Below are 25,204 nucleotides of genomic sequence, written 5' to 3'. Positions count from 1 at the left end.
TGGCCTTGGTGCAGGTACCTGGCTGTGTGCTGAGGACCTCGAGGCATGGGGCCAGTACTCCCCTGGGGCTGGAGAGGACGCAGCATCTGAAGGTGCTGTCCGCTTTCCCCCGCCTAGCCGTCTCTCTGGGTGCCAGGCCGCTGCCCCACGGGTCTGCCTGCCTGGGCCACTGTACTTACAGAGGCAGGGCAGGGTGCACCTCAGTCCCACCCTCGTGGGTGCTAACAGGCTCCTCTTCCTGCTTCCTGGCCATGCATGGTTCCAGCTGTAGTAGCACACGGACAAAGGAGTGGGCCAAGGCTGGACTCTCGTCCCTTTATTGAGTCAGAGAGACCAGTGGGCACGTGCCAACAAAAATAAATTTCTCTCCTGAAGCCTGCCTGCAGGCTGGGGCCCCCAGCGTGTCCTGGCTGGGGCCCATGGCTGTCCCCCAGCCCCAGCAGCACAGGTCTGGCCCCCCAGGAGTGACAGGATGCTGGCTGCTCAGTATCTGGAGAGCCTATGTGGAGCATGGAGGGAGTCCCCATGGGCCTCCACCCCCAGGGCAGACCCATCAACATCCACGGTCTACGCTGGGCTCCTGGGGCTCAGTCATCGCTCAGGGTGATGACGTCGTATTCGATGCCCTGGTGCTGCAGCTGTTGGATGTGTTCAGGTACCGCCTCCTCCGTGCCAAAGAGGCCCTGGGCTTGGGCCATAGCGGCGTCGGCCACCGCTGCCAGGGAGGGGAGAGCACGGTGACCTGAGGCCCAGGAACGAGGCCTGGCTCCCAGGCCCCCAGAGGCCCTCAGGGTCTAGCCCCATACCTGTGACTGCTGAGTGCGCCGCAGCCTCAAGCTGGGCCTGGGTGACCAGCTGCTGGCCCGGGGACACAGGCACATACTGAATCTGGAGGAGAGAAGCCAGTAAGACGCGGCCTTACAGGCTCCCCACCCGGGCCTCTGCTCCCCTGGGTCCCCAGGGGCTCTACCTGGGACTCCTGAAGGAAGGGGGTCCCTTGCTCATACTGAATGTGTGTGATCTGGCCTTCCTGTACCTGGAGAGAGGAAGCCCGCATAGTGATCCTGGAAGGAGGTGTCAGCACCTCTCCACCCCGCTCCCCTGGCCTTGTCCCAGGCCTAGCCTACCTGGATGTGATGGCCCTCGGGCACCACCACGTATTCCTGGGGAAGGAGCTGCTGCACTCCATCCGGGGAAATGATGTACTGTACCTGAGAAGGGAGAAGAGACAGGTGCTGACAGCCCGCCCCCCAGGAGCTCCACAAGGATGGCAGAGCAGGGTGGCCAGGGACACCCACCCCATCAGCAATGGCAACTGCAAGGATGGACCCCCCAGAGGGATCGTTTGCAAAGTATTGCACCCCCTCCTTCTGGGAGCAGGGTTTGGGGGTTGGGGAGGGTGGCACCCCTGGCCCAGGTGGTCAGCAGCAGCAGCAGCTTACCTGGTTATCAGACGTCACCAGGTGCTGGACCATCTGGCCGTCCGCTGTGGTGATCTCTTGGATATAGGTGGCTTCTTCCTGTCACGGCCAAGCCAGCTCTAGCTTCAGATTTCTGGGTGCCCCCACCCGTCCCCAACCTGCCAGCGGGGTCCCCAAACTCAGGCTCTCACCTGATTGCTCACTGTCTGTTCCTGGGCCACGAAGATGTGTTCCTGGCCCAGTGCCTGTTGGAGCCGTTCTGGACCCAGGACCCCGTGACTGGACTGGAAGGCAGCTGGGCAGGGAGGAAGGGGACACTCGCTCAGGGGTTCCAGGGAAACCTGACATGGCCCGGCTCCACCCCAGCCCGAGGGTGTGCCCTGGGGCAGTGGCTTGTCCCGGGTCCACCCTGGGGCCCTGCTCACTGTGCAGTGTGGCCAGCGTCTCGTCATCACTGTTGAGGATGATGGTCTGGGTAGGGGGTTGCGCTGGGGCCCGTGCAGTGGGGGCCGCTGTCTTCCTCCCGTCAGGGCTGTGGAGCCGCTGGATGTGGAACTTGAGGTGCCCATTGCGGTTGAAGCTGAGGGGGGAGGATGCTGGCTCAGGGGCGTCCCCCCACCCCGCATAGGCCCGGCAGCCCCGGCGGGCCTCACCCAGCCTCACCGCTGCCCGCAGAGCTGGCACTCGAAGGGCTTCTCGTTGGTGTGGGTCAGCATGTGCCGCCGCAGGTCCTTCTTGTTCTTAGAGGCAAAGCTGCACTGGCTGCACTGGTGGGGCCGCAGGCTGGAGTGCTGTGCCATGTGGGCCTGTGAGCAGGGCGGGGGCAGCACTGCTCAGGACAGACGGCTCCCCACACACCAGGCCTGTGCCCACGGTCTGGTGCCGCTCTGCAGGCACTGGGGGAGACCCCGCTGGCTCCATCCTGAGGCCGCTCAGAGCCCAGTCCCTGCTCACCCTTAGGTCACCCCTGGGAAACGTACTGGCTCAAAGAGGGGGCCTCTGAAGGTCGCCCCCAGCCCCGACACTCTGGGTTCTGGGCCCCCCCTCCCTTGGAGCTGTGTGAGGACTCAGCGTGCGGTCAGATCTGAGAACTGGTCCTTCTCGGGATGGAGCCCCAAGACCCCCCCTGGGACCGTGCCCTCTGTCTTCTGGACACCTCGTGTCTCCCCAACTGCCTCACGATGCCACCCCTCTGCTCCTGCCAACCCAGCTCAGCCACCACCTCCAGGAAGTCCCCCCAGCACCCCAAGTCCACATGACTCATTCCCTGTGTGTGCGCTGCGTTCACCCTGGGGACACTGTCAGGTGTTAGTCCCTGCCTGGTGTGTCTCCCTACCACACTGAGCCTCCTGGGAGCTGAGGCCTTGCTGAGTCACCCCTGAGCCCAGTGGGGAGCGGAAGATCCAGCCTGGAAGGTGCTCAGTCAAGCTTTGTTACACAGACAGGGGCTAGCAGAGGGACAGGGCACCTACCCGGACCTCGGGCCACTGGCGAGCACTGAAGGGGCAGTCAGGGCACTTGAAGGCTCCCGGCCCGGCGTGGGCCCGTTTGTGACTCTCCATCTCTGCTCGGCCGGTGAAGGCCTCGGCACAGATCTTGCAGGAAAACTTCTTTGATGAGGCAGTAGCTGCAGATGGTGGCGAGGGTGGCACTACCAGGCCCAGGGGTTTGCTGGCTGCAGGAGGTGGGGAGGCAGAACCCTGAGGGTCCCTTGGTCGGTGGTTCCTGGCTGGAGCTGGGGGCTCAGGACCATCTCTGGGCAGCCCCCCATACTGCACAAGGGGCCACTTGGCGCTGGAGGCCAAGGCTTCCGTACTTGGAATGGAGATGGAGCCGTCTGTAGTCAGCTGTGGAGAGGGGGCGGGGCGTGAGGGAAGAGGGCGGTGCGGAGGGGCTGGGGCGGGGCTGGGGGAGGGACGGAGGCAGGGAGCAAGGGGCGGGGCATGGGACAGCGGCGGCCCCCCTCCAGCCTCACCTGGATGTGGTGCAGCTGGGTCCCGTCGGCTGCCATGATGAAGTGCGTACCAGCTTCTTTCAGGGTGTCACCCACGACCACGGTCTGGGCTGCCTCCCCCGGGGGCTCCTCACTGTGGGCACAGATGCCAGGAGTGGGAAGCTGAGCTCCAGGGGAGGCTGGCGGGCCACGGGAGCCCCTTTCCTGGGAGAGCCCTCCTTTCACGGTGGACCACGAACACCAGGCTCCTCCCTTTACCAGCTAGACCTCCACTGCCTTTTTCACAAGCAGGGACCAAGTGTCCAGTGTACTGTCCAGCTTAGCAGTGGTCATCCCCACCCCCTCACGGACATGGAGTGATGAGATGAAAGGCTCCAGGAATCAAGCCCAAGTCTGACCAAGCCGGGCAGGAGGGGAGGGTGAGTGGGGAGGCAGGGCTCCTGACTCCCCTCCCGTAGTGGAATTCAGGGTTTCCTCCGATGGCCCAGGGGTTCAGTGAACATGGAAAACAAACGTTTCTGCCCTAAACTCGCTCAGCCTAGAAGAACCCAAGTGCAGCGGGTGGGGCATCTGATGTCGCTGAGGAGCCCGAGCGTGTGACGAAGGTCAGAACTGGCCAGACCTCAGGGATCCAGAACCAGAAGCACGTGGCCCACGGGCCAGACTCAGATCCACTGAGCGTCTGACCTTCGGGGCGCTACTGCACTCCCTCCTCACGTGTAAATTGAGGGAAACACGCATCCCACAGGAGTGGTTAGCTGAGTCCACGAACATCAAGTGCCTGAAATTTCTTAAGTAGCCCTTAACCCGTGAGGGAGACCATACCCCTATAGTCCCATCGTTCTACTGTATTAGTTTTACCTCCTGTGAACTGGGCATGGGTGGGCGGGGTGCTCCCTTCACTCCCCTCACCACACCTATTAACGGCTGCAGGGCTCACCTGTAAGGCGTGCTGGGAGTCGATGTGCCCTCCTCCACGGTGGGGGCCGTAATGACACTATAGCCAGCCCCGCCGAACGGCCCAGGGGCCAGGGTGATCTGCTGCAAGTCAGGGGGGCCGAGCTGGCTCTCGGAGGCCACGCTGCCTCCTGGGTCTGCCATGTGGAGGGTGACCACCTGGGGAGTGGCGCCTGCTGGGGAGGGCTGCCCCCCAGAGGACGCTAACCCTGCTTCCATGTCCTCTGACTTCACCACGGCCACCTGCAACAGCATGACAGGTGGGGTTGGTGGCAGGAGCTGGCGTTTGAGGTCCTTTTCTATTTCCGGGCCTCAAAGCTTGCCCACTCTCCTGCCGGACTCAGTGCTGCCACCTCTCACGGACACAAGCCCAGTTGTGTGTTCCTGGCAACTGGAGAGACTCTTAACAAGGACAGGCTAGAGCACTACTGCCTCCTAGGGACACTGGAGAGGCTTAACAAGGACAGTTTGGAACACTACTGCTCCCTAGGGGCACTGTTGCTGCTGCTGCTAAGTCGCTTCAGTCGTGCCCGACTCTGTGCGACCCTATAGAGGGCAGCCCATCGGGCTCCGTCGTCCCTGGGATTCTCCAGGCAAGAACACTGGAGTGGGTTGCCATTTCCTTCTCCAATGCATGAAAGTGAAAAGTGAAGTCACTCAGTCGTGTACGACTCTTCGCGACCCCATGGACTGCAGCCTACCAGGCTCCTCCATCCATGGGATTTTCCAGGCAAGAGTACTGGAGTGGGGTGCCATTGCCTTCTCTGCCTAGGGGCACTGGAGAGACTTAACAAGGACAGGATAGAGCATTACTGCCCACTATGGGCACTGGAGAAACTTAAGGACAGGATAGAGCACTACTGCCCCCTAGGGGCATTAGAGAGACTTAACAAGGACAGGATAAAATGTTACTGCCCGCTAGGGGCATTGGGTAATGTCTCCAGATAGTTTTGATTGTCACAGTTGGGTCGGGGGGTGGATACTGGCCCCTGGCTGGTAGAGGCCAAAGAAAGTCAAGTCGCTCAGTCGTGCCTGACTCTGTGACCCCATGGACTGTAGCCCACCAGGCTCCTCTGTCCATGGGATTCTCCAGGCAAGAATACTGGAGTGGGTTGCCATTTCTTTCTCCAGGGGATCTTCCGAACCCAGGGATCGAACCCTGGTCTCCTGCATTGCAGGCAGACACTTTACCCTCTGAGCCACCAGGGAAGCCAAAGATGCTGCCAAAAATCCCATGCTGATCAGGACAGCCCCCTCAACATGGAATTATCTAGCCCAAAGCACCATGGTTAAGAAATCCTGAGGTAGAAGAACAAGTGACAAACCAGTAAGAAAACACAAACATCAGAGCTCTACCTCACATTTTACTCCAAAGTCTGCTTCAAATGGATTAAAGATTGAAATATAAGAAATAAAACTCAAGACCGATTAGAAGAAAATATGGGTATTTCTGTAATCCTTGGGGTGAGAAGATTTTCCTAATCATGACAGAAGATGTTAAAACTTACAGCAACATGAATCAGAAAATGAGACCAGAAAACAGAGACACTTGGGGTGGGGGGGGATGGTATTTAACAATGCATATTAGAGATAAAAGGTGGAGTTCCTGTACATACAAAGAGCCCTTGCAAAGTGATAAGACGACTAATAATTTACAAGCAGGTAAGTGAGAGCAGAAATAAAGTGGTCGGTGAACATACAGAAACTCCATCTCTCTTGTGATCGCAAGTTTATCAATTAGGACCCTGACATACATGCCTACGACGTGGAAGAGACTGATAGAGACTGGTGTGCAGCTGGTCAGGCAGTGGGGAAGCACACTCTAGTGGCAATCATGCAATGACGTATGTTTTCATTTTCGAAATTTTTATTTATTTGGCTGCACCAGGTCTTAGTTGCTGCATGTGGGATCCAGTTCCTGACCAGGGATCAAACCTGGCCCCTGTCCACGGAAGCGAGGAGTCTAAGCCACCAGACCACCAGGGAAGTCCCAACACATCATTTTAGAAGGAGTCATGCTTAGGGTGGGGACCCACTGATTGTTTCTAGGAGGCTTCTTTTAACCCCACGACTAAAATACATGTTTATAAACACCTGAAAATATATGTTCACGGAAGCACTGCCTTGAGCTCCTTAAAGACTGGAAACCATGCATGCATAAAAGACTGACGAGATACGCTTCAGAACACCCCTATGACGGAATGAGGTGGAGACGTCAGGAAGGAGCGGACACATGTGTGCGGCCAGGCTGCAGAGGGAAGAAGAGCTAGGTTGGCCATAAGCGCAGATGCCACGACCCCACTTTTTAAAGATCAAAAGATCTCTGTGTAACCGAGCAACTGGCCACAACTCTGCAGACAAGCTTATTAACCTGTTAAGAGTGGAAATGAAGGGGAGGGGAGGAAACCTAAAGATCTTCACCCTCTGAAGAGAACATTTCTTATCACTCATTTTGGGTTTACAAAAACAAGCATGTGTTTTTGTAATCAGAAAAACAAACAAAGCAAAATGCATGATACTGGCATGAGAATGGCAAACAGACCAAAAGAAAAGCCCTTGTTCAGAAACACAGGGAAATCTACTGCATGATAAAAGGGATGTTTCAAACGACTGAGAGGATCTGATCTGCTGCACTGGACGACTTTTGGGGAAAATAAAGTTAGTCCCCTACCTTCATGCATATACCAAAAATAAACTCCAGACGGAGTAAAGATTTAAGTGTAAAAAATGAGATGCTAAGAAAATATCAATGAATGTTTATATGCTCTTGAGGTGAAGAGGCTTTTCTAAGGATGATACCACAAGCAAAAACTATAAAAGCTTGATACATTAAACTATCTAAAAATCTCCCTACCCCCAAATGCTACAAACTAAACCCTATGAAGATTTCCAGGTTCAAAACAGGCTCCCTCCTCCACGGAGCTCTGTAACAGTAACAGCAGCATGTTACTGTTCCAAGTTCTTGGGATTTATCACCTCAAACACACAGTTTCCATCCTTCCAAGAGGCTAAGAGGCAGGAGGTGCTGACAGACCTTTCCCCGCCTTAGAGAAGCATGGAGAGGTGCGGGGAGGCGGCTGGGCCCAGCAAGATGATGAACTGGGGGAGGATGTGCTGGGTTTAAGGCGCGTGAGCCCCGCGAGAGGTCAGAGCTGGAGAGAGCTGTGGGAGGCGGCAGGGAGTGAGGGCTCTGGGCGAGCTGGGAAGCCAGTGCAGAGCCCTGAGCATGCTGTGGCGCTTACTGCTCAGCGCACTGGATGTTGCTGGTGACTCCAGAGTGTGGAGTGGGAGACCATCTGCCCTCCCTGGTCTCCTGGGGCCTCCCTGGCATACCGGCCCCCCTCCCCTGCATCCACCCACTGGGGTCCAGTGGATCTGTCTCCCACTATCTGTGAGCTCCCTGAGGGCAGGGCATGTCTGCTTCACCACTTGCCTCCGCTCCCAGTGTCTAGCGCAGAGCTGACACCCAGGGTGAAGCCAGGCCGGGAAGGAGCTCACCTGCAGGGCTGTGCCACCCAGCTCCCGCTGAGTGCTCATGTTCAGCAGCAGGTCCAAGGCTGTCTGTGTGGCCATGGCTGTCGACTCTGCAGTCCCTGAATCGGGTGGAACCTGAGCCTTAGAAAGGGCTGGAAAACTGGCACCCAAGCCTCCTCCCCACCAGCTTTCGGCCTCCACCAGCATGAGCCCTGTCCCTGCTCCCATTCTCCCGCAGAACTCACCTGGCTGATAAATGATGGTGGCGCCACCCAGGGTATCAGAACAGAGCAGTGGAGGGGTCTCAGGGGACTGGAAAGGTGCAGCCTCTGAGGGGATCTGAGGGGTGGGAATATGGCCAAGGGTGACAGGGGGCAGCTCAGATTCAAGACACCTCCTATGTGTCAGACACTTCATATCTATTGGCTTGTTTGATCTTTACTCTCTTCAAGATATTTACCAACTAAGCGCTACAATGAGCTAACTAAGGTTAAGGATCCCCCGGCTAGTAAGGAGAACTGGGGCTTGAACACAAGGCTGGCTGACTCCAGAGCCCCTCTATGCTCTGCCAGCACATTGTGGTGGTCCATCTTTAGGGGCTAGGAGGGGGCAGGCAACGTACTCAGCCACGAGGACTCTATTTCTCGGCCTCCTTTGCAGCTGGATAAAGTGTGACCATATGGCTAAGCAGGAGCTTTTGGTAAAGTTCATGAGGAAGATAAGATGGATAGATGGCAGGCATCCTTTTTCCCCTTCCCCCATCCCTTCCTCCTGCTTCTTGTCTGGGATGGTGAGGAAGGCTGGAGCTCCTGCAACTATACTGGACCATGAGGCAACCACAAAAACGGGAATCATATGCGTAGGCAGATATACTGAGAGAGCTTGGTCCTTGACGACTGACCAGGAAGCTGCCCCATGAGCCCTGGGCTGCTCCTCTTTGGACGCCTCTCGTGTGAGAGAATAATAAACTGTTACCACGACGTGGCTGCTGACACTTGCGTTCTCTATTACTAACACTGGAAAGCCCACCCGTCCTCGGAGCTTAGGGACGGCATCTCTGTGCCCTCTGCCACCCCTCAGCCCCGTCCGTGGAGGCAGGGCTCATTTCGTTGAACCCGGCGTGCCAATGAGGACCCTGGGGCTGGGGGAGGCGGCGTCACACGGCCTCGCGGCCCACGTCCCCGACCCCTTCTACCCACTGCTTGCGCTTACCTCAGGAGGTCCTGGGGAGCTGGCGGGGGGCCCGGGGGCCGTGCTGTGCTGCTGCTTCAGCTCCTCAATCTGCTGCAGAGAGAAGAAGGGGCGGCGGCGGGAGGGGGGCTCCTCAGGGTGGCGCCGCCCCCACTCCTCGAAGCTGCTGGCGTGCCGGCAGCGCACATGCAGCCGCAGGTTCTTCTTGTGCCGCGTGCTGAAGTGGCAGTACTCACAGGCAAAGGGCTTGGCCCCTGCAGGCACACGAGGCGTCGTCCTTGGAATCGCCCGCCCCCTCAGGGAACCCTTCTGTGACCCCAAGGACCTCTCCAGCTGACTGACTCCCACGCTCTGTCCCTGCTGGCAGGCCCGACAGAGACCAGCCGGGTCTCCCTCTGCGCGCGTGGCCTTCCTCCGAGCACCCAGTTCAAGGTCACGTGACCACACAGCGCTCTCCCAACTTGCTTCCCCACAGAGAGCCGGGAATCCAGCTAAGAGCACCCCTGGCTCCCGTTCTCCAGCCTTCCCTCATGTGCCTGCCAAAGGGCCAGGCACCAAGAACAAGAGACAACTTCTGCCATTCATCTTCTGTGGTTTCCTCTGGTGAGGGCTGGGCCTATGTGAGACCTGTCTCGAGTCCTAGCGCCCAGAACAGACAGAGCTCAGGGAACAAAAAAAACAACCACACGGTTGGCACTTCTGATTCTCTCCTTTCACAGCTAAGAAAGGCTCAGACAGGGCAAAGACTGACCCCCGGTCATACAGAGAAGAGCTGGCTGAGCTGGGATCTGAGCTCAGGTGAGCAACAGTCCTGGGTGGGGTGGGGTGGCAATTCCCTTCCACTGAAGAGCTGGGGCTGCCGGGGCTGGGGGGAAGGGGGGATGGCTAACAAGACAGAGCTGAGCCTCCACCACGGGGCCCTGCTGTGTTGAGGGGTGGGGCTGGCCAGACCTGTATGCTTGACGGCCACGTGGGACAACAGGAAGTCCTCTCGGAAGGTGCGATAGGGGCAAAAGCTGCACTTGAAGGGCTTGTCGCTGACGTGGGACAGCTGGTGGTTGAGCAGCGCCTTCTTGTCCTCGCAAACAAACTCGCAGAATTCACACTTGAACCTGGAAGTGGTCAGAGTGGAGAGAGCTCAGCAGTGGGGCACGGTGGGGTGCTGCAGCCCTAGCGGCTCTTTGGGGGTGTACCTGCGGTTGGCGACAGCCTGGATGTGGGTGAGCAGGTGCATCTTGAAGGTGTAGCGCTTCTTAAAGGACTTTCCACACTGCAGGGGGTGGAGTGGGTTAGATGAGGGAGCCGCCCCCCAGCAGGCCCCCTCACACCCCAGCCCTGCACTCAGCCCCACCCACCTTGTCGCACATGTGGGGCTTCTCGGTGCTGTGTGTCTTCATGTGCTGAGTGAGTCTCTTTTGCATGGGGTAGACACGGCCACACACGGGGCAGGGGAAGGAGCTCAGCTTTGGGGTCTGGGAAGGGGCAGAAGGGGCCGGGTGGACACAGAAGGCAAGCAGGGAGGGTGAGCCTGTGCCTGAGCCTCCTGCCCCCGCCCCTCCACCCCACGGGCAGCCCGCAAGCAGGCATCCTTCCCAGGCCCGAGCCCCCGACTCACCGGATCTGGCCTCTTCTTCCTAAGGGAGAAAGACGCAGGAGTCAGACCATCTCGTGCCCAAGCCCACCCCAGACTCTCTCCCATTGACCAGACCCAGTCTCAGCCCTGATCCTAGCACCCTTCTGTGAGAAGGGCTTTCCCCTACTGGAGCTCGCTGGAGAAAATGTGAAGAGGTGTGCGGTAAGTAAGTTCTGCAACTTAGCTTTAGGAACAAGCCATTTTCTCTCTGTCGCAAAACACATTTGTGTTTTAAAGACTCAGAAATTATGCAGCGGTAGAGAGCTGCTGAACCAAGTGCTTGTTCAACCTGGTGCCCTAATCTCATGTGGACAAAGGGCTCCTCCTCCCTTTTTATTTATATTTTTAAAGAAAAACCTATAAGAGGGAATCCCCTGATGGTCCAATGGTTAGGGCTTAACACTTCCACTGCTGGGGCCTGGGTTCAATCCCTGCTCAGAGAACTAAGAACTTGCAAGCCATGCCAAAGAGAAAGAAAAAAAAAGGTATAACAGAAAACTGGCTTTAGATCCTTTTCTGAGCCCCTTTAGGTAAACGATTTCCTTTAACCACCTCAACGATGATAGTCCCCAATTTACAAAGCTTGAAGCAGGAAAGACAGAATAAAAGACCTCGAGGCGCCCCCACGGCCCTGCTCTGAGCCAAGTGATCTGGGATGAACTGTCCTGCCGTTCCCGCTCCTGTCATGTGCTCTGAAGGGGCTGACCCAGAGCAGGGGCTCAGTACGTGGGAACTGGGGTCACCCTGGGCCTCTGCCTCCCCAGCCCTACTGACCGATCCCGGCTGTGCACGGCCGCGTGCCGGATGACGTCCTTCCGGTAGACGCTGGTGTAGCTGCATTTGTCACACTTGTAGGGCTTACTGCCCACGTGGTTGAACATGTGCTCCTGGGAGACAGGCAGAAGGACAGGGCTGGGGTATAACCTCCCTTCCTGCCCACCTGCCCTGTGCCTACAGCCTTAGAGTTGTGCCTCCCCACTGCACCTTGGAACAATCCCTGCTCCCCACCCTTCCTGCCGAGGTCCAGAGAACAATCTCTAGGCCCAGTCTGAGGGAGGAAGCACCATGTGTGCAGAAAGCACAGAACTTGGGCCATCGGAGCTCGAGGTACCCCCAGCCCCCACAACGGTTCCACCTCACTCTGGCCAAGCCAAGCTGTAGCTTCCTGGGTCAGTAAAATGGGACCTTTCGACTCTCCTGGTGGCGCAGTGGAATAAGAATCTGCCTGCCAATGCAGGGGACTCACGTTCAGTGCCTACCCAGGAAGCTTCCACAGGCTGTAGAGCAACTAAGCCTGTCTGCATACCTATGAAGCCCGATGCCTAGAGCCTGGGCCCCGCAATGAAGAGCAGACCCCGCTCACTGCAACTAGAGAAAGCCTACACAAAGCAACAAGGACCCAGCGCAGCCAATAATAATAATAATAATAAATGGGACTCTTGACACTTAAGACCTCACTAGGCTACGTGAGGATGACATCAGAGCATCTACAAGGTACAAGACAGGCTTGGGCTGCTGCAGGCCCATAGGCACCTCTGGGTAGATGATGAAAAGGACCTGCTGGAGACTTTCCAACACAGTGAAGGAGATTAAAGCAGTTTTCCGGCCACCTGCCAGGTGTGCTGGTGGTTAGGCAAGTCTCAGACACGGTGTGACTCTGCAGTGTGCAGCCTGCAGGAAGGTGCCCGTCACCTCCACACCCCTGCGGGGCCCTCTCCCAGCCAGCGTCCCTCCGGCCCAGGCCCCTCAGCCACACCTTGAGTGAGGACCAGCGACGGGAGCGGTAGCTGCACTGCAGGCACCTGAAGAGCTGGGGGTTGCCGGCCTCATGCGAGTTGACGTGGAAGCGCAGGTCCTCGTGGGACAGGAAGCGGGAGCCGCAGATGCGGCACAAGAAGGGCCGCAGGAGCGGTCTGGGGGACTTGTAATAGTACCTGCTCGGAGGACGTTGGAAGAGGTCTGGAGGGGCTGGGCTGCCACCCCCCACCCTCAGCCCTCATCTTGGCGCCCGTACTTGCGGTATCTCTTGCCAAGGAAGCGCCGGGAGGGCCGACCGCGGCGGCGGGGCAGGGTGTCAGCCTCATCCTGGTAGGACGCCGCTGCGTTCCTCACATCTGACTGGCTCACACTGGGTTCCACGGGGGGCCGGTTGGCCTTGCCCAGGGCCACCAAGTGTCCCCGCCCCGAGGAGCTGGGTGCCTCGGGGTCTTGTGGCTCCAGAGGGCTCTGTCCACTTTGTGAACTCACTAGAGGCTCTCCTTCCACACCTGTCACGGACACAGCAGGACGGATGTGGACAGGTGTGTCAGAGGCCAGTCAAGAAACACCCCCCACACACACAGTCACAGACCACTGATGGGCACAGCAGGCTGCGGGACAGATGCAGGCAGCCGCGATTAGACAGCAGTGTGGACACACATCCCCTCCAGTAGAGTCAGCACCGCATGCCTTAAACGGCACAGTCTGGAGCAGCACTGGGAGAGCTAAGACCTCCTGGCCAGAAGACCTGCCTGCAGGCTGAACTCGGTCACCAACTTGCTGTGTGTCCTCAGGCAAAGCCCCGCCCTCTCTGAGTCTCCTTTTCCCCCATCTGTCAAAAGAAGGTAACTATTGCTCTTGTGACCTCACAGGGACATTCTAAGGTCTGGGGAGCAACAGCAACACTTAATCACTGGTTTTCTCGGGGGAGGGTGGGAGGCTGAAGAGCAGATGGGAGGGACGGAGGAGACCTCATGGCACACAGTTGCAAAGCCTCTGCCATCAAAACATCCGAATACGTTGCCTATTCAAAACACTAACAGTATTTCACTGTAATGTTTTAAAAATTCAAAACATGTTTAAAAAGTTCAAAGTATTTTATGGGAAATGCTGGTAACATCTTGCTTCTAACAGGATATTCAGATGCATTCACTTGTGGAAATTCACTAACCCGGGTAAAGAATCTGGCAGCCAAGGCAAGGCACACAGGCTCGATCCCCGATCTCAGAAGATCCCACATGCTGTGGAACAACTAAACCCGTGCGCCCCAACTACTAATCCTATGCTCGAGAGCCTGGGAGCCATGATGACTGAGCCTGTGGGCGGCAAGTACTGAAGCCCGCGAGCCCTAAGAGCCTGTGCTCCTCAGGAAGAGGAGCCACGGCAATGAGAAGGCTGTGCGTCCCAACTGGAGAAACGCCCTCGAGGCGACGAAGACTCAGCACAGCCAAAAATAAGCACATACAGAAAACTGGTTAAAAACTCAGAGCTGTGCAGTTAGCATACACGTGCTTTCCTGCACAGATACCTCAGTAAAAAGTTACTTTACCAAGAAGACTAGGGACTTCCCTGGCGGTCCATGGGTTAAGACACAGTGCTTCCAATGCCAGGGGTGTGGGTTTGATCCCTGGTTGGGGCACTAAGGTCTCACACGCCATAAGGTGTAGCCAAAAATGAAAAGAAAAAAAAAAGAACACTAAAAAAAATATAACCACTCCTCCACACACACAACTGCATGTACAAAAACCACTCCCTTGTATTTCTGGCATGTCTATTTAAGCTTTAAAACAATCCTAAGAGGCAGCTGCTATCACCTCCATTCCCAATAAGGGAAGGAGAGATTCAAGAGGCAGAGCGACCCGCTCCAGGTCACACAGCTGGTAGGAGGCAGAACTGGCATTCTGTCCATGGGAGTCTCCCCCGTCCCGTGCCTGCCACGCTCCAAGTCCATGCTCCTGTGACATCGTCTCAGACCTCAGACTTATTCTTGTTCTAATAATAATTAGCTCAGTTGTAAATATTCCAACTTCCACGCTTCCCACCGAAAACCCTTATCAGACAGCTGATGTATCTTAACCCTCGAGCTTGGCAGGGGAGGGCTTTCCTCGTCACCAGGAGGCCGGCAGGTCATCCCGGTGGCTCTGAGACTTGCTGTTTTGCACAGCACACTCCATCCCCAGGCTCCACGGAAACAAGCAGGGAACGAGGCCAGACCTGGGCCCCACCCGCACCCCTGGGACCCACTCTCACCATCTGGGAGGTCCAAGGTCTCCAGGCGAGGGAGCTTCCGGGGCCGGCCAGGTCTCCTGCGGGGTCTCAGGGTACTGGGGGTGGGGCGCTGGGGCCGCAGCTGCCGGCCCCGGGGCTCGTCATCTGCAGGGTTATAGTCGCTGTCTTCTGTGGGGAAAGCAAGAGAAGGAGGGCCGCAGCCTTGACCTTTCAGCCCTGACCCCTGGCCAGCTTCCCTGGAAAGAGGCCCACTTGCCCATCCCTGCCTGCTCCTCCTTCCAAACCCCCCCCGTGATGCTGCCTCCAGGAAGCCCTCCTGGTGTTCCCCTGGCTGCCTGTCAGTGCTCGTCTTTGAGGCCCTGCAGTCCTTTCTCTGACCATTCTTAACACCTACCATTAGCTCATACGCGCTTCAATGTGAATCAGGAGAAAAGTGCCCCTTCCTCAATACACGTTACAGTCACTGTTTAGGAAAAATGTGTCTAGTCGTTCAAGTCTACAAAGTAAAACTGTGCTACCCATTAAAGGAGCTGCTCGCTGTATGTGACTCTTGAGCGTTCAAAATGTAGCTAAACTGAGGCATAATTAAAGTATAAAATACACATCAGATTTCCAAAAATGAGAACGAAAAAAAGTAAAAATAATTTGCTAATTTTTTAGAATGATTGCATACTGAAATTTTAGACATAATAGGTAAATAAAATATATGATTGACTTTAAATTCATCTTTTTACTTTTAATACAGCTAGTAAAACGTACACACATCGCTTGCATTCTGTTTCTGCTGGACAGATGGGACGTGACCCTCAGACACAGTGCTGTTTCTCACTGCACAGTCTGGACAACTGCCATGAAGCTCCTGGTCCCAAAGCCCCAGCTCCTCTTATCTTATGCTGGAGGTGCTCCTGGCTGCGCCTGTGCCAATTCCTCTTTCCTGGCCCTTCATGCGGGCCAGGGGGAAGCTTAGTGTGTGCAGATGTGGGAGGGCAGCAGGTCTGCGCACCTACCCTCCAGGTCATCGATGGCACCAGCATCCACGATGTCGTCGTCATCTTCCTCTTCTGGGCCCTCTTCCTCCTGGGGCTGGGCCGAGCTGCCCCACTTGCGCGGGCGCCCCTTCTTACCAGCTGCTGCCGCTGGGGTGGGGGAGCAGGGTACAACCAGCTTGTCAAGTCTGACTCCTGGCACCCCATGTGTGCAGGCGGGCAGGCCAGCCACTATCAACGCACCTGGGCGGAAGTGCCGCTCCCGCATGTGGCGCAACAGCGTGGCCTTGGTGCTGCTCCGGTACTGGCACATCTTACACTTGAACTGCTGCACCACCACCACCTCCATCATGGCCTCCAGGCTCTGCAAGTCCGGCTCCTCAGTGCCAGAACCCAGGGGTGGCTGCGCTGGGGAGCTGGGCCCACCCTGCGCTTCCCCCGGTGGCTCCAGGCACGTGGACGTGGATGTGGGGCCATCGGCCAGGGCCTCAATGGCTGCCAGGCTATGGGCCAGGGTGGAACTGGACATCGGTGACGCCATGGGGGCACCTGGCGGGGGTGGGGGTGGTGGTGAGGGAATCAGAGGGAAGTGGAGAGGGAAACTGGCCATGGAGCTACCGCTGCCCCTCCCAGGCAAGCCCAGGGGTCCTAGAACCCTCACCCCACCATAGTAACCATGGGGAAACCGAGAGGCCAGGGGCAGCAGATAACCTGCCAAGATCACACAGTGAGTCTGCAGCAGAGCCTGCCTGTCCTACCCCTGCCTATGGCAGGACTCCATGGGCCTGGTGCTGGGCTCTTACCATCGTCTGGTCCCTGCAGGATCAGGTACCGTGTGGCCTCGGCCCCGCTGCCCTCCGCACTGGTCACAGTGATGCAGCCTAGGCAGAGACAGGAGGAGCGGATGCCCAGCTGATAAGGACAACCATCATGCCAACACTCACTCCGATTCACCCATGCGACTGTGAAATCAGATGCCCCGTGACCCACCTCCCATCCAGGGCAGGGCTGTTGGGAGGTCTGGGATGTGTGACATGCTGGCCCTGCAGCCAGTCCACAGCTGTCCGCCTTTAACCACTACACCTGGAAGGTCTCCCTCTTTTCCTTTCCAGTCTTCTCCAAGGTTAAGGCCCAGCTGCTGCACCACTTTCTCAGGACTGGCTTTTGAGACCATCACAAGGCCTTTCCAAGTGCTACGACCCTTACACAGATCACTGATAGCAGAAAGTCGTCTAGCAAATCATGAGTACCAGCTCTGGAGTCAGACTGAGCTTATGGCCCAACACTTGCTGATGACAGTGGCTATGTTGGTTTACATCCTCTGTGCCCCGGCTTCCTCATCTAGACTGTGAGAACAATAATAGCTTGTACTTTTTTAGGGTTACCAAGAAGATCAATCATCTACTGCTGCGGTAGAGTGTTTAGAACAGACTCCAGTGCAAAGTCAGGTATTTTGTGCTTAATCGCTCAGTTATGTCTGACCCTTTGCGACCCCATGGACTGACTATAGCCCACCAGGCTCCTCTGTCCATGGGATTCTCCAGGCAAGAATACTGGAGTGGGTAGCCATGCCCTTCTCCAGGGGAATCTTCCTGACCTAGGGATTAAACCCGGGTCTCCTGCATTGCAGGAGGACTCTACCATCTGAGCCACCAGGAAAGCCCCAAAGTCATTTAGTACTATGAGATGGGGTTACTGCTTCCACGTTACAAACTCAGAGTGATAAAGTTATCTGCCTGAGTCTGCACAGCTGGTTCTGTAGGGAAACCCTTGAGGGTCCACTCTTGCCCACCATGGCCTGACTCACTCCGGATGAGGTCGGGCCCGATGGTGGACTCGATGATCTTGTCAATGGCTGAGCCCAGGTCTGAGGAAGAAGCCGTGCAGTCGGACACCAGCATGTTGGGGTCTGGCAGTGCACTGGAGTGCACCAGGGCTGGGGGGCCGTCCGTCACCCCTGCCACTGGCCCGCGGGAAACAGAAGATGAGTCAGGGAGGTAGCCATGGGGCAGGGGATCTGTGCTGGAGCTGCTCTCAGATACCTCCTCCTGGGGGTCAGGAAACAGGGAGAGAGAAAGCTTAGAAGCCAGGGATAGGGCTCCTTAGGGGCCCAAGAACATAGTGAGTGGAGCCACCCAACACCCTCATCCACACAGAAGACCGGTGGGAGAAACCCTCTAGTCACGGAGCCTCCCCAAAAATAAGCCCCAGGGTCCCTGGGCCTGATCAGGTATAAGACCCCACACAATAGTCAGGTGAAGCTGGCTTCACCATGCTGTCAAATAAATTGTTTCCTCTGCCTGAAACGCTTCATAGCATCACACCATGGCTAATTCCTACTCAAACACTCAGCTGGTACCTCTCCTGGGAAGCTGACGCTGACACCCAAGGCCAAGTTAGGACCCCTCTATCCTCAGCATTTTAACTGCCTGTGTCCCCCCCCATCACTTGATGGTTCACTCTGCAGTATCATGGCTCCCAAGTCAGATTCCATTAGGGCCAGAACCACATCTCTCTTGTCTCTTGCTGTAACCCCAGGGTTGAGCACAAGCTGGGCACATGCTAAATCCATCTCTGCTGAGCCAATGAAACCCCTGGAGCCCCAAAGTGGAGGCTGTTGTTGTATACCTCTATGATGTGATGTCCAGAAAATGATCACTATCTGGCAAACAATGACAATGGTGAGGGTGTGGATATTTACTGAGTGTTTATCATGTGTTGAGCCTCGTGTTAATTGCTTTGCATATATTCATTTAACCCTCAAAAAAAAAAAAAAAAAACCCTTACTGAGACAGACATTTATTATCCCCATTTTACACATGAGAAAACTGACATCTAAAGCCTGGGGAGCTTATCTAAGACCACAGAGCTAGGAGGTGGCAGAGCCATGAGACTATTTTATAAAGCGTTTCCAAGAAAATATCTGGTGGCAGCTCACAACAGAGCACGCACAGGAGTAGATATTTCTGGTCCATTTTACAGACAGAAAACTGAGGCTCCACGAGATCTCCCAGTGAATCAGCAGAAGAGCAAGATGTGAAGCAGGGCAACAGTGGACAGCGCAGCTCACAGCCTACATTTGGATCCTCACTCTGTGTCCCTCTGCTTCTCTGTGAGATGTGGAAAGAGTAGTATGTGCCTTACAAGGCACGAGGTTTAAATGAGAAAACCCATGCTAGGGGCCTGGCATGGGGCCTGGGTCACAGTAAACCATAAACCAATTATTAGCCACAAGCAAGCCCGCTGGCTGCTTCCCCCTGACTGCCAAGCACTGCTGCCTGCGGTCGCTGCCTCCACCCAAGCGCAGTCCATACCAGCGAGCTGCTGCCGCGGTCCGAGCTCTGCCCCACGCCGGAATCGTCGGCCTCCGCTGACCCCGGGGCGGCCGCGGCGTCGCTGCTGTCGGCCGACACGGCTTCCGAGGTGCCCACACCCAACTCGCTCTCCGAGGGCTCCTCGGGCCGGCCAGGCCTAGGGGCCGCGTCGCTACTGCTCTCCACCTCGTTTTCCTCCATCGGCTCGGGGGGCTGGCCCAAGGTCCGGGGCCTTCACTCTGTGAGAGGAGGTGACCGGGGCTGGAACCGGTGGGCCTCATTCCCGGTCCCCGCGGACCACTCAGCTGCGCCCAAGTGCCCATTTCGCAGATGCAAACACTGAGTCGCCGACGGGGCGGGGCTTTCCAGGGAACGGCGACGGGTTGCTTCGGGAAAACAGGCCCAGGAAGCTTTGCCCCCCAGGATCCGACTCTTCCCTCATCCTCGGGAGGGTGGTCAGTGGCGGGGAATCTTGACCCTTTTCTCCTCCCCTCCATGATTCCCGCAGAGTGGTTCCCTCTGCGGGCCCCGTGTGGCCTCGGTGGTTCAGCTCTCCGGCCCCCGGAGTGCCCCCGGGCGGAGGGTCGGTGGTACCGCCCGCAGGCCCCCTGGGTCAGCGGCCTGCTCCCCCCTCCCCTGGCGCCCGTGCGGAGGGGGCAGACAGAGCCGGTCCCGGGGCCTGGCGACTAGGGGCTGTCCCCGGCGCTGCCTGCGCGCCAGGCCCGACGCCATCTTGTGGCGGCGCCGGGTTTCCGCTCAGGCAAGTGCGAGAGCTACTAAAGGGCCTGGGACCCCGGGGCCCTGTTCGGACAGCCCCGCCGGCCCGGGACCTCGCCGCCCGGTCTCCCCGCAGTGTGGCCCCACTTCCTGGCAGGGTGCGGTGTGGCGACCTGACTCCCCCTGAAGCTCACCTGACTCCTTCGTAGCGGTGTTCCTCTCCGACTCCGGCATCGACGAGGTCGCCATCCTCTTTCCCCCCGCGGCGGAGGGACCCATCGGCCTTCCGGAGGCCGGGACTACTTCCTACGCCGGTCCGGAGAAAGACAGGCTTCCAGTGTGCTGGAAGGTAGCCCGGGGGCCTGAAAATCATTATAGAGTCGTAAGAGAATCTGAGATTTTATATGTCGCTTAGTATGAGTGGCAGAATCCGCTCTGGTTAGGGGCTACTTTATCTCAGGGCGGAGGAACACAGAGGAGTGGCTATGTGACGTCACTGCTGGGCCCCTTCCCTGGGCCGCAGGCCGGGGCGCGGCTGAGTCTGGCCCCACTTCCGGGGGCGTGGCTACCGGTGCCCTTGCCACGCCCTTCCCGGAACAGCGCAGAAAAACGTGAAACGGAGTGTTTGGTTGGTGACAGAGGAATAAATGTTATCGGTCTTTTCGCCTGCCTTTTAAGCGGTTACTTTACGCTTTTCATCGAACCCAATCAGATCGTTCCCGATTAGGTTTGACGTGTCCTGGGAAGAGGGAAGCATATAATCCTTGTTTTACAGATGGAGAAACTGAGGCCCTGAGATGGGAGGTGGCTGGTCCAACCTCACGTCAAGTAGAGGGACTTGGGATGCAAGTCCCGATTGCTGGAGTTGGGGAAACGGAGAAGAGTCAGTGCCCAGCTCTTGCTGAGCTTTGTACACATATTTATTATATAATGAAGCTGGAAGTGAAGACATTCTCCATATTCTCCTGTTCAGTGTAGGAGGTGTAGATGTACTTAAAGTTCTGCCACCTTTCAGAAAGGTATGATCGCCCTTCTGATGCCCAAAATGCCACTTTTGGCAATACCCTCTGTTTAAGCCTTTTTAGCATTTTGCGCAGGATCCTGGCGCCGGGGTTTGCCCCAAAGTTTCTGCGTTGCATAAGTTGCTTTCGTCAATTGAAAAATACAAATTTGCCAGGGGGGTGGGAAGGGGGAGGAAATCTAAAAAAAACTCGTGCAAAAAGTTTAAAAAGACAGGGTGCTTTGAGCTGTTACGATCTGTTTTACCCGAGTATGAGGGCGTTTCCCTGGTTCTTTCCTAGGAGCAGGTTTTGTTAAGGGGAATAGAGCATGAGGTCTCTGGATTGGCTATGCCCCCTCATTCCCCCTCACCCCCATTCAGCCTGACCAGGCTCCTAGAGCAGCCCTGGAGAGCTGGGTAAACACGGGCATGACAGCAGGTTGGTTTTGTACCCACTAGGCAGTTTTCCAACCTAATTCCTCAGCCCTTCAGAGCCGCCTCCAACCCGCCCCACCCCATCCCATAAGAGTAGGATGTATCTTGCCCTCAAACAGGTCACCTCCCTCAAGGATGTTGGAGGACTCAGGAGGATGCCGTTCATTCTCATCCCTAGCTTGACTAAGTCTTCATCCTAACCTTGGCCTTTGCCACCAGATCACAAGATTGCAGAGTGTCATGATACAGAAAGTAATAGCTTCGTCGTGGAGCTCAAGACCAGAGAGGGAAAGCTCATGGCCCGAGGTCATGACTCTGTTTTGCCAAAAGTTTTACTATCGTTTTAGGTTCAAAGTATTCATTAACGGAAGAAACTACTTGTCACACACAATAAGTAATACAAATATTTTATAAAAGACTATTTGACTTAATTTCAGTATCCAGTCATTAAAAGAAATAGAAACAATAGAGCAATAGCATGTTCATCACCAAATTGGGCCAACCAACATCCAGACTTAGTGCTGGCAAGTCCTTCATTAATAGCAATCTGGAGTCCCAGTTGGAAAAAGGTCTTGGGTGGTGCATCCACCCCCGGGAGAGGCTTCAAACTGCAGTTTCAGGGGTTCCCCCTTATAATCCCAGGCTGCAAACTGATAGCATCATCCATTTGTGTGGAAAAATGCAACTCTGGTTTTACTTTAACCTTTTTTACAATGCTGTTTGTTTCACCTTGTGAGTCATAGGATTTTGTTAGACCCCAGGGTGATTGGCCAGACCTCCAGGGGCTCAATTGACAGACCCACTCCTTTTCTTATCTAAAGTCCCGCCTGACCTGCTGTGCTTGCAACCTTCCATGGTTGCAGGCATGGAATCCGAGGAGGGTCCAGGCAGGTCAGAAGCAGGTCAGAGGTCTGCTCTAACTTCTGAAGCCTGAACAAGACTTCCTCCATTTTCACTTTCCTAACAGACTCCTTGAAACAACATATCAGAATTCTTCCATTGCAAAGACAAAGAAGCCAATCTGGTTTACTGACTACCAATCGAGAGTTCTTCTCACCAGAACATCCAGTGTGTAGTTATGGCCTCAGCTTTGATGGGACAATTTCTAGAAGCAGTGATGGGACTCTGGGTCAGGACATTCAAGTAAACCATTGAGAAAATTGCTGAGGAGAGGAGCAAGAGGAAAAGAAGAGGGAAAGCACTTTCTTTGTGCATCTGACTCAAGCCAGGCAATGCTCATGTGCTTTGCTGCATCACAGTACCTTAAAGAAGCTGGGGTTGTTCTAGTCGTCCATTATAGAGAGGAGGAAGCTGAAACTCAGAGAGGGAAAGGACTTGTCCGAGGTCATACAGCCTAGAGGATAGAACTGGTATATGGGTGCAGGCCTCTCTGATTCCAAAGCCGCAAGCAATTTAGGTACCATATGAGTATGACAAAACTATGACAAACCTAGACAGCGTATTAAAAAGCAGAGACATTACTTTGCCAACAAAGGTCCGTATAGTCAAAGTGATGGTTTTTCCAGTAGTCATGTATGGATGTGAGAGTTGGACCATAAAGAAGGCTGAGCACTGAAAAATTGATGCTTTTGAACTGTGGTGTTGGATAAGACTCTCGAGAGTCCTTTGGACTTCAAGGAGATCAAACCAGTCCATCCTAAAGGAAATCAATCCTGAATATTCATTGAAAGGACTGGATGCTGAAACTCCAATACTTTGGTCACCTGATGAGAAAAACTGACTCACTGGAAAAGACCCTGATGCTGGGAAAGATTGAAGGCGGGAGGAGAAGGGGATGACAGAGGACACGAGATGGTTGGATGGCATCACCGACTCAATGAGCATGAGTTTGAACAAGCTCTGGGAGATGGTGAAGGACAGGGAGGCCTGGCGTGCTGCAGTTCAAGGAGTGTGAAAGAGCCGGACACGACTGGGAGACTGAACTGAACTGAACTGATGAAGTACGGCTTGAGAAACTCTGCCAGTGATTGTATTCAGCACTTTACCTTTATTTATTTAATCGTCACAGCTGCCCTATGAAGTAGTTATCATCATTATTTCCATTTTAGATTTGAAAAAACAGGCGCAGGACAATAAGGGACTCCGAGTGAGGGTGGAGCTGGGATTGAGAGTCAGGCAGTCTGGCTCTAACCTCTGCACTTTCTCTTTTGGCAGCACTGCACAGCTCTTGGGATCTAACCCAGGCACCCTGCAGTGGAAGCATGCGGTCCTAACCAGCGGACCACTAGGGGATTCCCTGCCTGGTTCTTAGACGATCCTTGAACTCTCTTTTCCTGAGCCAGGCAGTGTAGTTACTACTTTCCTGTTTTACAGGGGAAAAACTGAAGCCCAGAGAGCAAATAACTTGCTCAGGATCAATCACACGGTAAGTTTTCTGGTCTAATGGAGAGAGCTGGGATTCTAGGCCAGACCCCCTGCAGCAAATAACAATCATATTAGCAAATGCTTACTGAGCACTTACCAAATAGCAAGTGCTTCATATACATTTTAAACCTGTAATCGTCACAACTGGAGATCCTCAGTACTGTCAGCTTTCCCAGGTTGCAGAGGAGGGCACTGAGGCTTGGGAGCAGTCAAACGACTCGTCCAGGGTCATGCACTTGATGGTCGGTAGAGCTGGGGTTCAAAGCCTGGGCTCCTGACTCCCAGCCCAGTCCAGGGTTCCTGCCACTGTGCTGGGTACCCCAGGAGGGCAGCACACTAGGGGCAGGCGGTCAGCAGGGGCGTGCTCTGGGGCACCGCTCTGCCTTCTCTCTCTGTGTCATTGCCATCTATGGGTTTAGTGAAACCTGTTCTTGAAAGATCTATTTATAGCTTAAAACCGTACCACCACTCGGGATAATAAGTCCCTTAAGTTGACTCCCCATGGTGTCGATTAAGGATTCATTTATTTGTCCTAAATCTTTCTCTGTCAGGATTAGAGGGGGGGAGGAGGAAGTGGGAAAAGGCTCCAGGCCCAGAACACTTAGAAAACAGGCTCTAGTCCAAATAGTGTTTGCCTGATGTCGGCAATTCCTGAGACCCAGGCCACAGGTGACATTTATGCACACAGCTCATCTGATCAGTACAGAGACATGAGGGGTAGGCAGTGCCTGGATTTTCATGTCTTTTAATTTGCCTTGTTTCCTGTGAGCTTCCCAACACTTAGCGCAGTTTTGTAGTTAGAAGGAATCTACTAGACACTTATTTGTGAAATGATCGAATGAACCTCCTTTTTATAGACAAGGAGACAGAATATCAGAACTCTGGCTAGGACAACAAGATGGGAGCCAGACAATTCTAAAGAGGGAATCTGGGACTTCTTGGTGATCCAGTGGCTGGGACTCAACGCTCCCAATGCAGGGAGCCTAGGTTCAATCCATGATTGGGAAACTAAACTAGATCCCACACGCCGCAACTAAGAGTTCACATATGACAACCAAAAAGAACCCAGCTAAGACACGGTGCAGGCCCTCCCTGGTGGCTCAGTGGTAAAGAATCTGCCTGCCAGTGCAGGAGACATGGATTCAATCTCTGATCCGGGAAGGGCCTACATACTTAAACCTGTGAGCCACAACTATTGAGCCTGTGCTCTCGAACCCGGGAGCCGAATCTTCTGAGCCCACATACCATGACTACTGAAGCCTGCGTGCCCTAAAGCCCATGTTCTGCAGCAAGAAAAGCCACCACAGTGAGAAGCCCGAGCATTGCAACTAGAGAGGAGCCCGCACAGCAACAAAGAACCAGCACAGCCAGAAATAATAAATAAAATTTTTAAAAAGAGACCTGGTGCAGTCAAATAAATACATTTTTTAAATAAATACTTAAAAAAAGAGGGACTCTAATTTCGAGGATTAGAAACAAAATTGTTAGATGGGCTGAAGAAGTGACTAAGGGAAATTGAAAACCTGAGATTAGCAACACAGGAAGGCCATGCCCTCCCCGAGGGCCAGCATTATAAAGACAGGAGCTGGCACCACCTGGACCAGGAACTGAGGGCCACCCAGAGAAGAGCTGGGACCTCTTTCTAGCAGGTTCTGCAAACATGGAGGAGAGACTCTGGCTACTGAAGTCATCCCCTCCCTTCCCTCGAGGCTGAGAGAGAGGGGATTAGAGACTCTAGCTTTTCCCTTCA

General features: G+C 55.2%; 1 protein-coding gene and 1 long non-coding RNA gene across 4 annotated transcripts; one reads left to right on the top strand and one right to left on the bottom strand.

Annotated features, from left to right (window-relative positions):
* Positions 1 to 336: 336 nt before the first annotated feature.
* On the bottom strand, positions 337 to 19,968 carry ZNF335 (zinc finger protein 335). Of its 3 annotated transcripts, none has more exons than XM_088843727.1 (28): positions 19,829 to 19,968; positions 18,918 to 19,156; positions 17,396 to 17,651; positions 16,407 to 16,484; positions 15,847 to 16,152; positions 15,625 to 15,753; positions 14,639 to 14,785; positions 12,645 to 12,897; positions 12,387 to 12,564; positions 11,405 to 11,517; positions 10,613 to 10,631; positions 10,353 to 10,469; positions 10,191 to 10,267; positions 9,949 to 10,109; positions 9,019 to 9,251; positions 8,052 to 8,145; positions 7,831 to 7,925; positions 4,316 to 4,575; positions 3,397 to 3,508; positions 2,894 to 3,268; positions 2,085 to 2,227; positions 1,847 to 2,001; positions 1,613 to 1,716; positions 1,443 to 1,520; positions 1,128 to 1,211; positions 971 to 1,036; positions 807 to 888; positions 337 to 715 (listed from the first exon to the last, which is right to left on the bottom strand). In XM_088843727.1, the coding sequence occupies exons 2-28, from the start codon at positions 19,116 to 19,118 to the stop codon at positions 588 to 590; spliced, it is 4,044 nt and encodes a 1,347-aa protein (XP_088699853.1). In that variant the 5' UTR covers positions 19,119 to 19,156; positions 19,829 to 19,968; the 3' UTR covers positions 337 to 587. The 3 variants fall into 3 exon arrangements, with proteins under 3 accessions (XP_088699853.1, XP_088699854.1, XP_055294051.2); XM_088843728.1 differs by having other exon boundaries at positions 14,639 to 14,782; XM_055438076.2 differs by having other exon boundaries at positions 17,411 to 17,651.
* Positions 19,869 to 24,847, top strand: LOC148775327 (uncharacterized). Its single transcript, XR_016039105.1, has 3 exons — positions 19,869 to 19,983; positions 23,245 to 23,455; positions 24,312 to 24,847. It is a non-coding gene; the product is annotated as an uncharacterized LOC148775327 (long non-coding RNA).
* The last annotated feature ends 357 nt before the right edge of the window (positions 24,848 to 25,204 follow it).

Source organism: Moschus berezovskii, chromosome 15 (genome assembly GCF_049115385.1).
Source record: "Moschus berezovskii isolate FMDL1 chromosome 15, NW_MosBer_1.0, whole genome shotgun sequence".
NCBI classification, from domain to species: Eukaryota; Metazoa; Chordata; class Mammalia; order Artiodactyla; family Moschidae; genus Moschus; species Moschus berezovskii.
The sequence above is the reverse complement of the archived record's forward strand: the minus strand, read 5'-3'. Positions and strand labels throughout refer to the sequence as shown.

Excerpts from the sequence above, each read along its gene's own strand:
- ZNF335 (XM_088843727.1), bottom strand. The coding sequence starts at position 19,118 with ATGGAGGAAAACGAGGTGGAGAGCAGTAGCGACGCGGCCCCTAGGCCT. Across the intron at positions 15,754-15,846 it reads GGAGCGGCACTTCCGCCCAG|CGGCAGCAGCTGGTAAGAAG; the intron begins GTGCGTTGATAG and ends CCCCCACCCCAG. Across the intron at positions 12,898-14,638 it reads GACCTTGGACCTCCCAGATG|GTGTGGAAGGAGAGCCTCTA; the intron begins GTGAGAGTGGGT and ends TGTCCGTGACAG.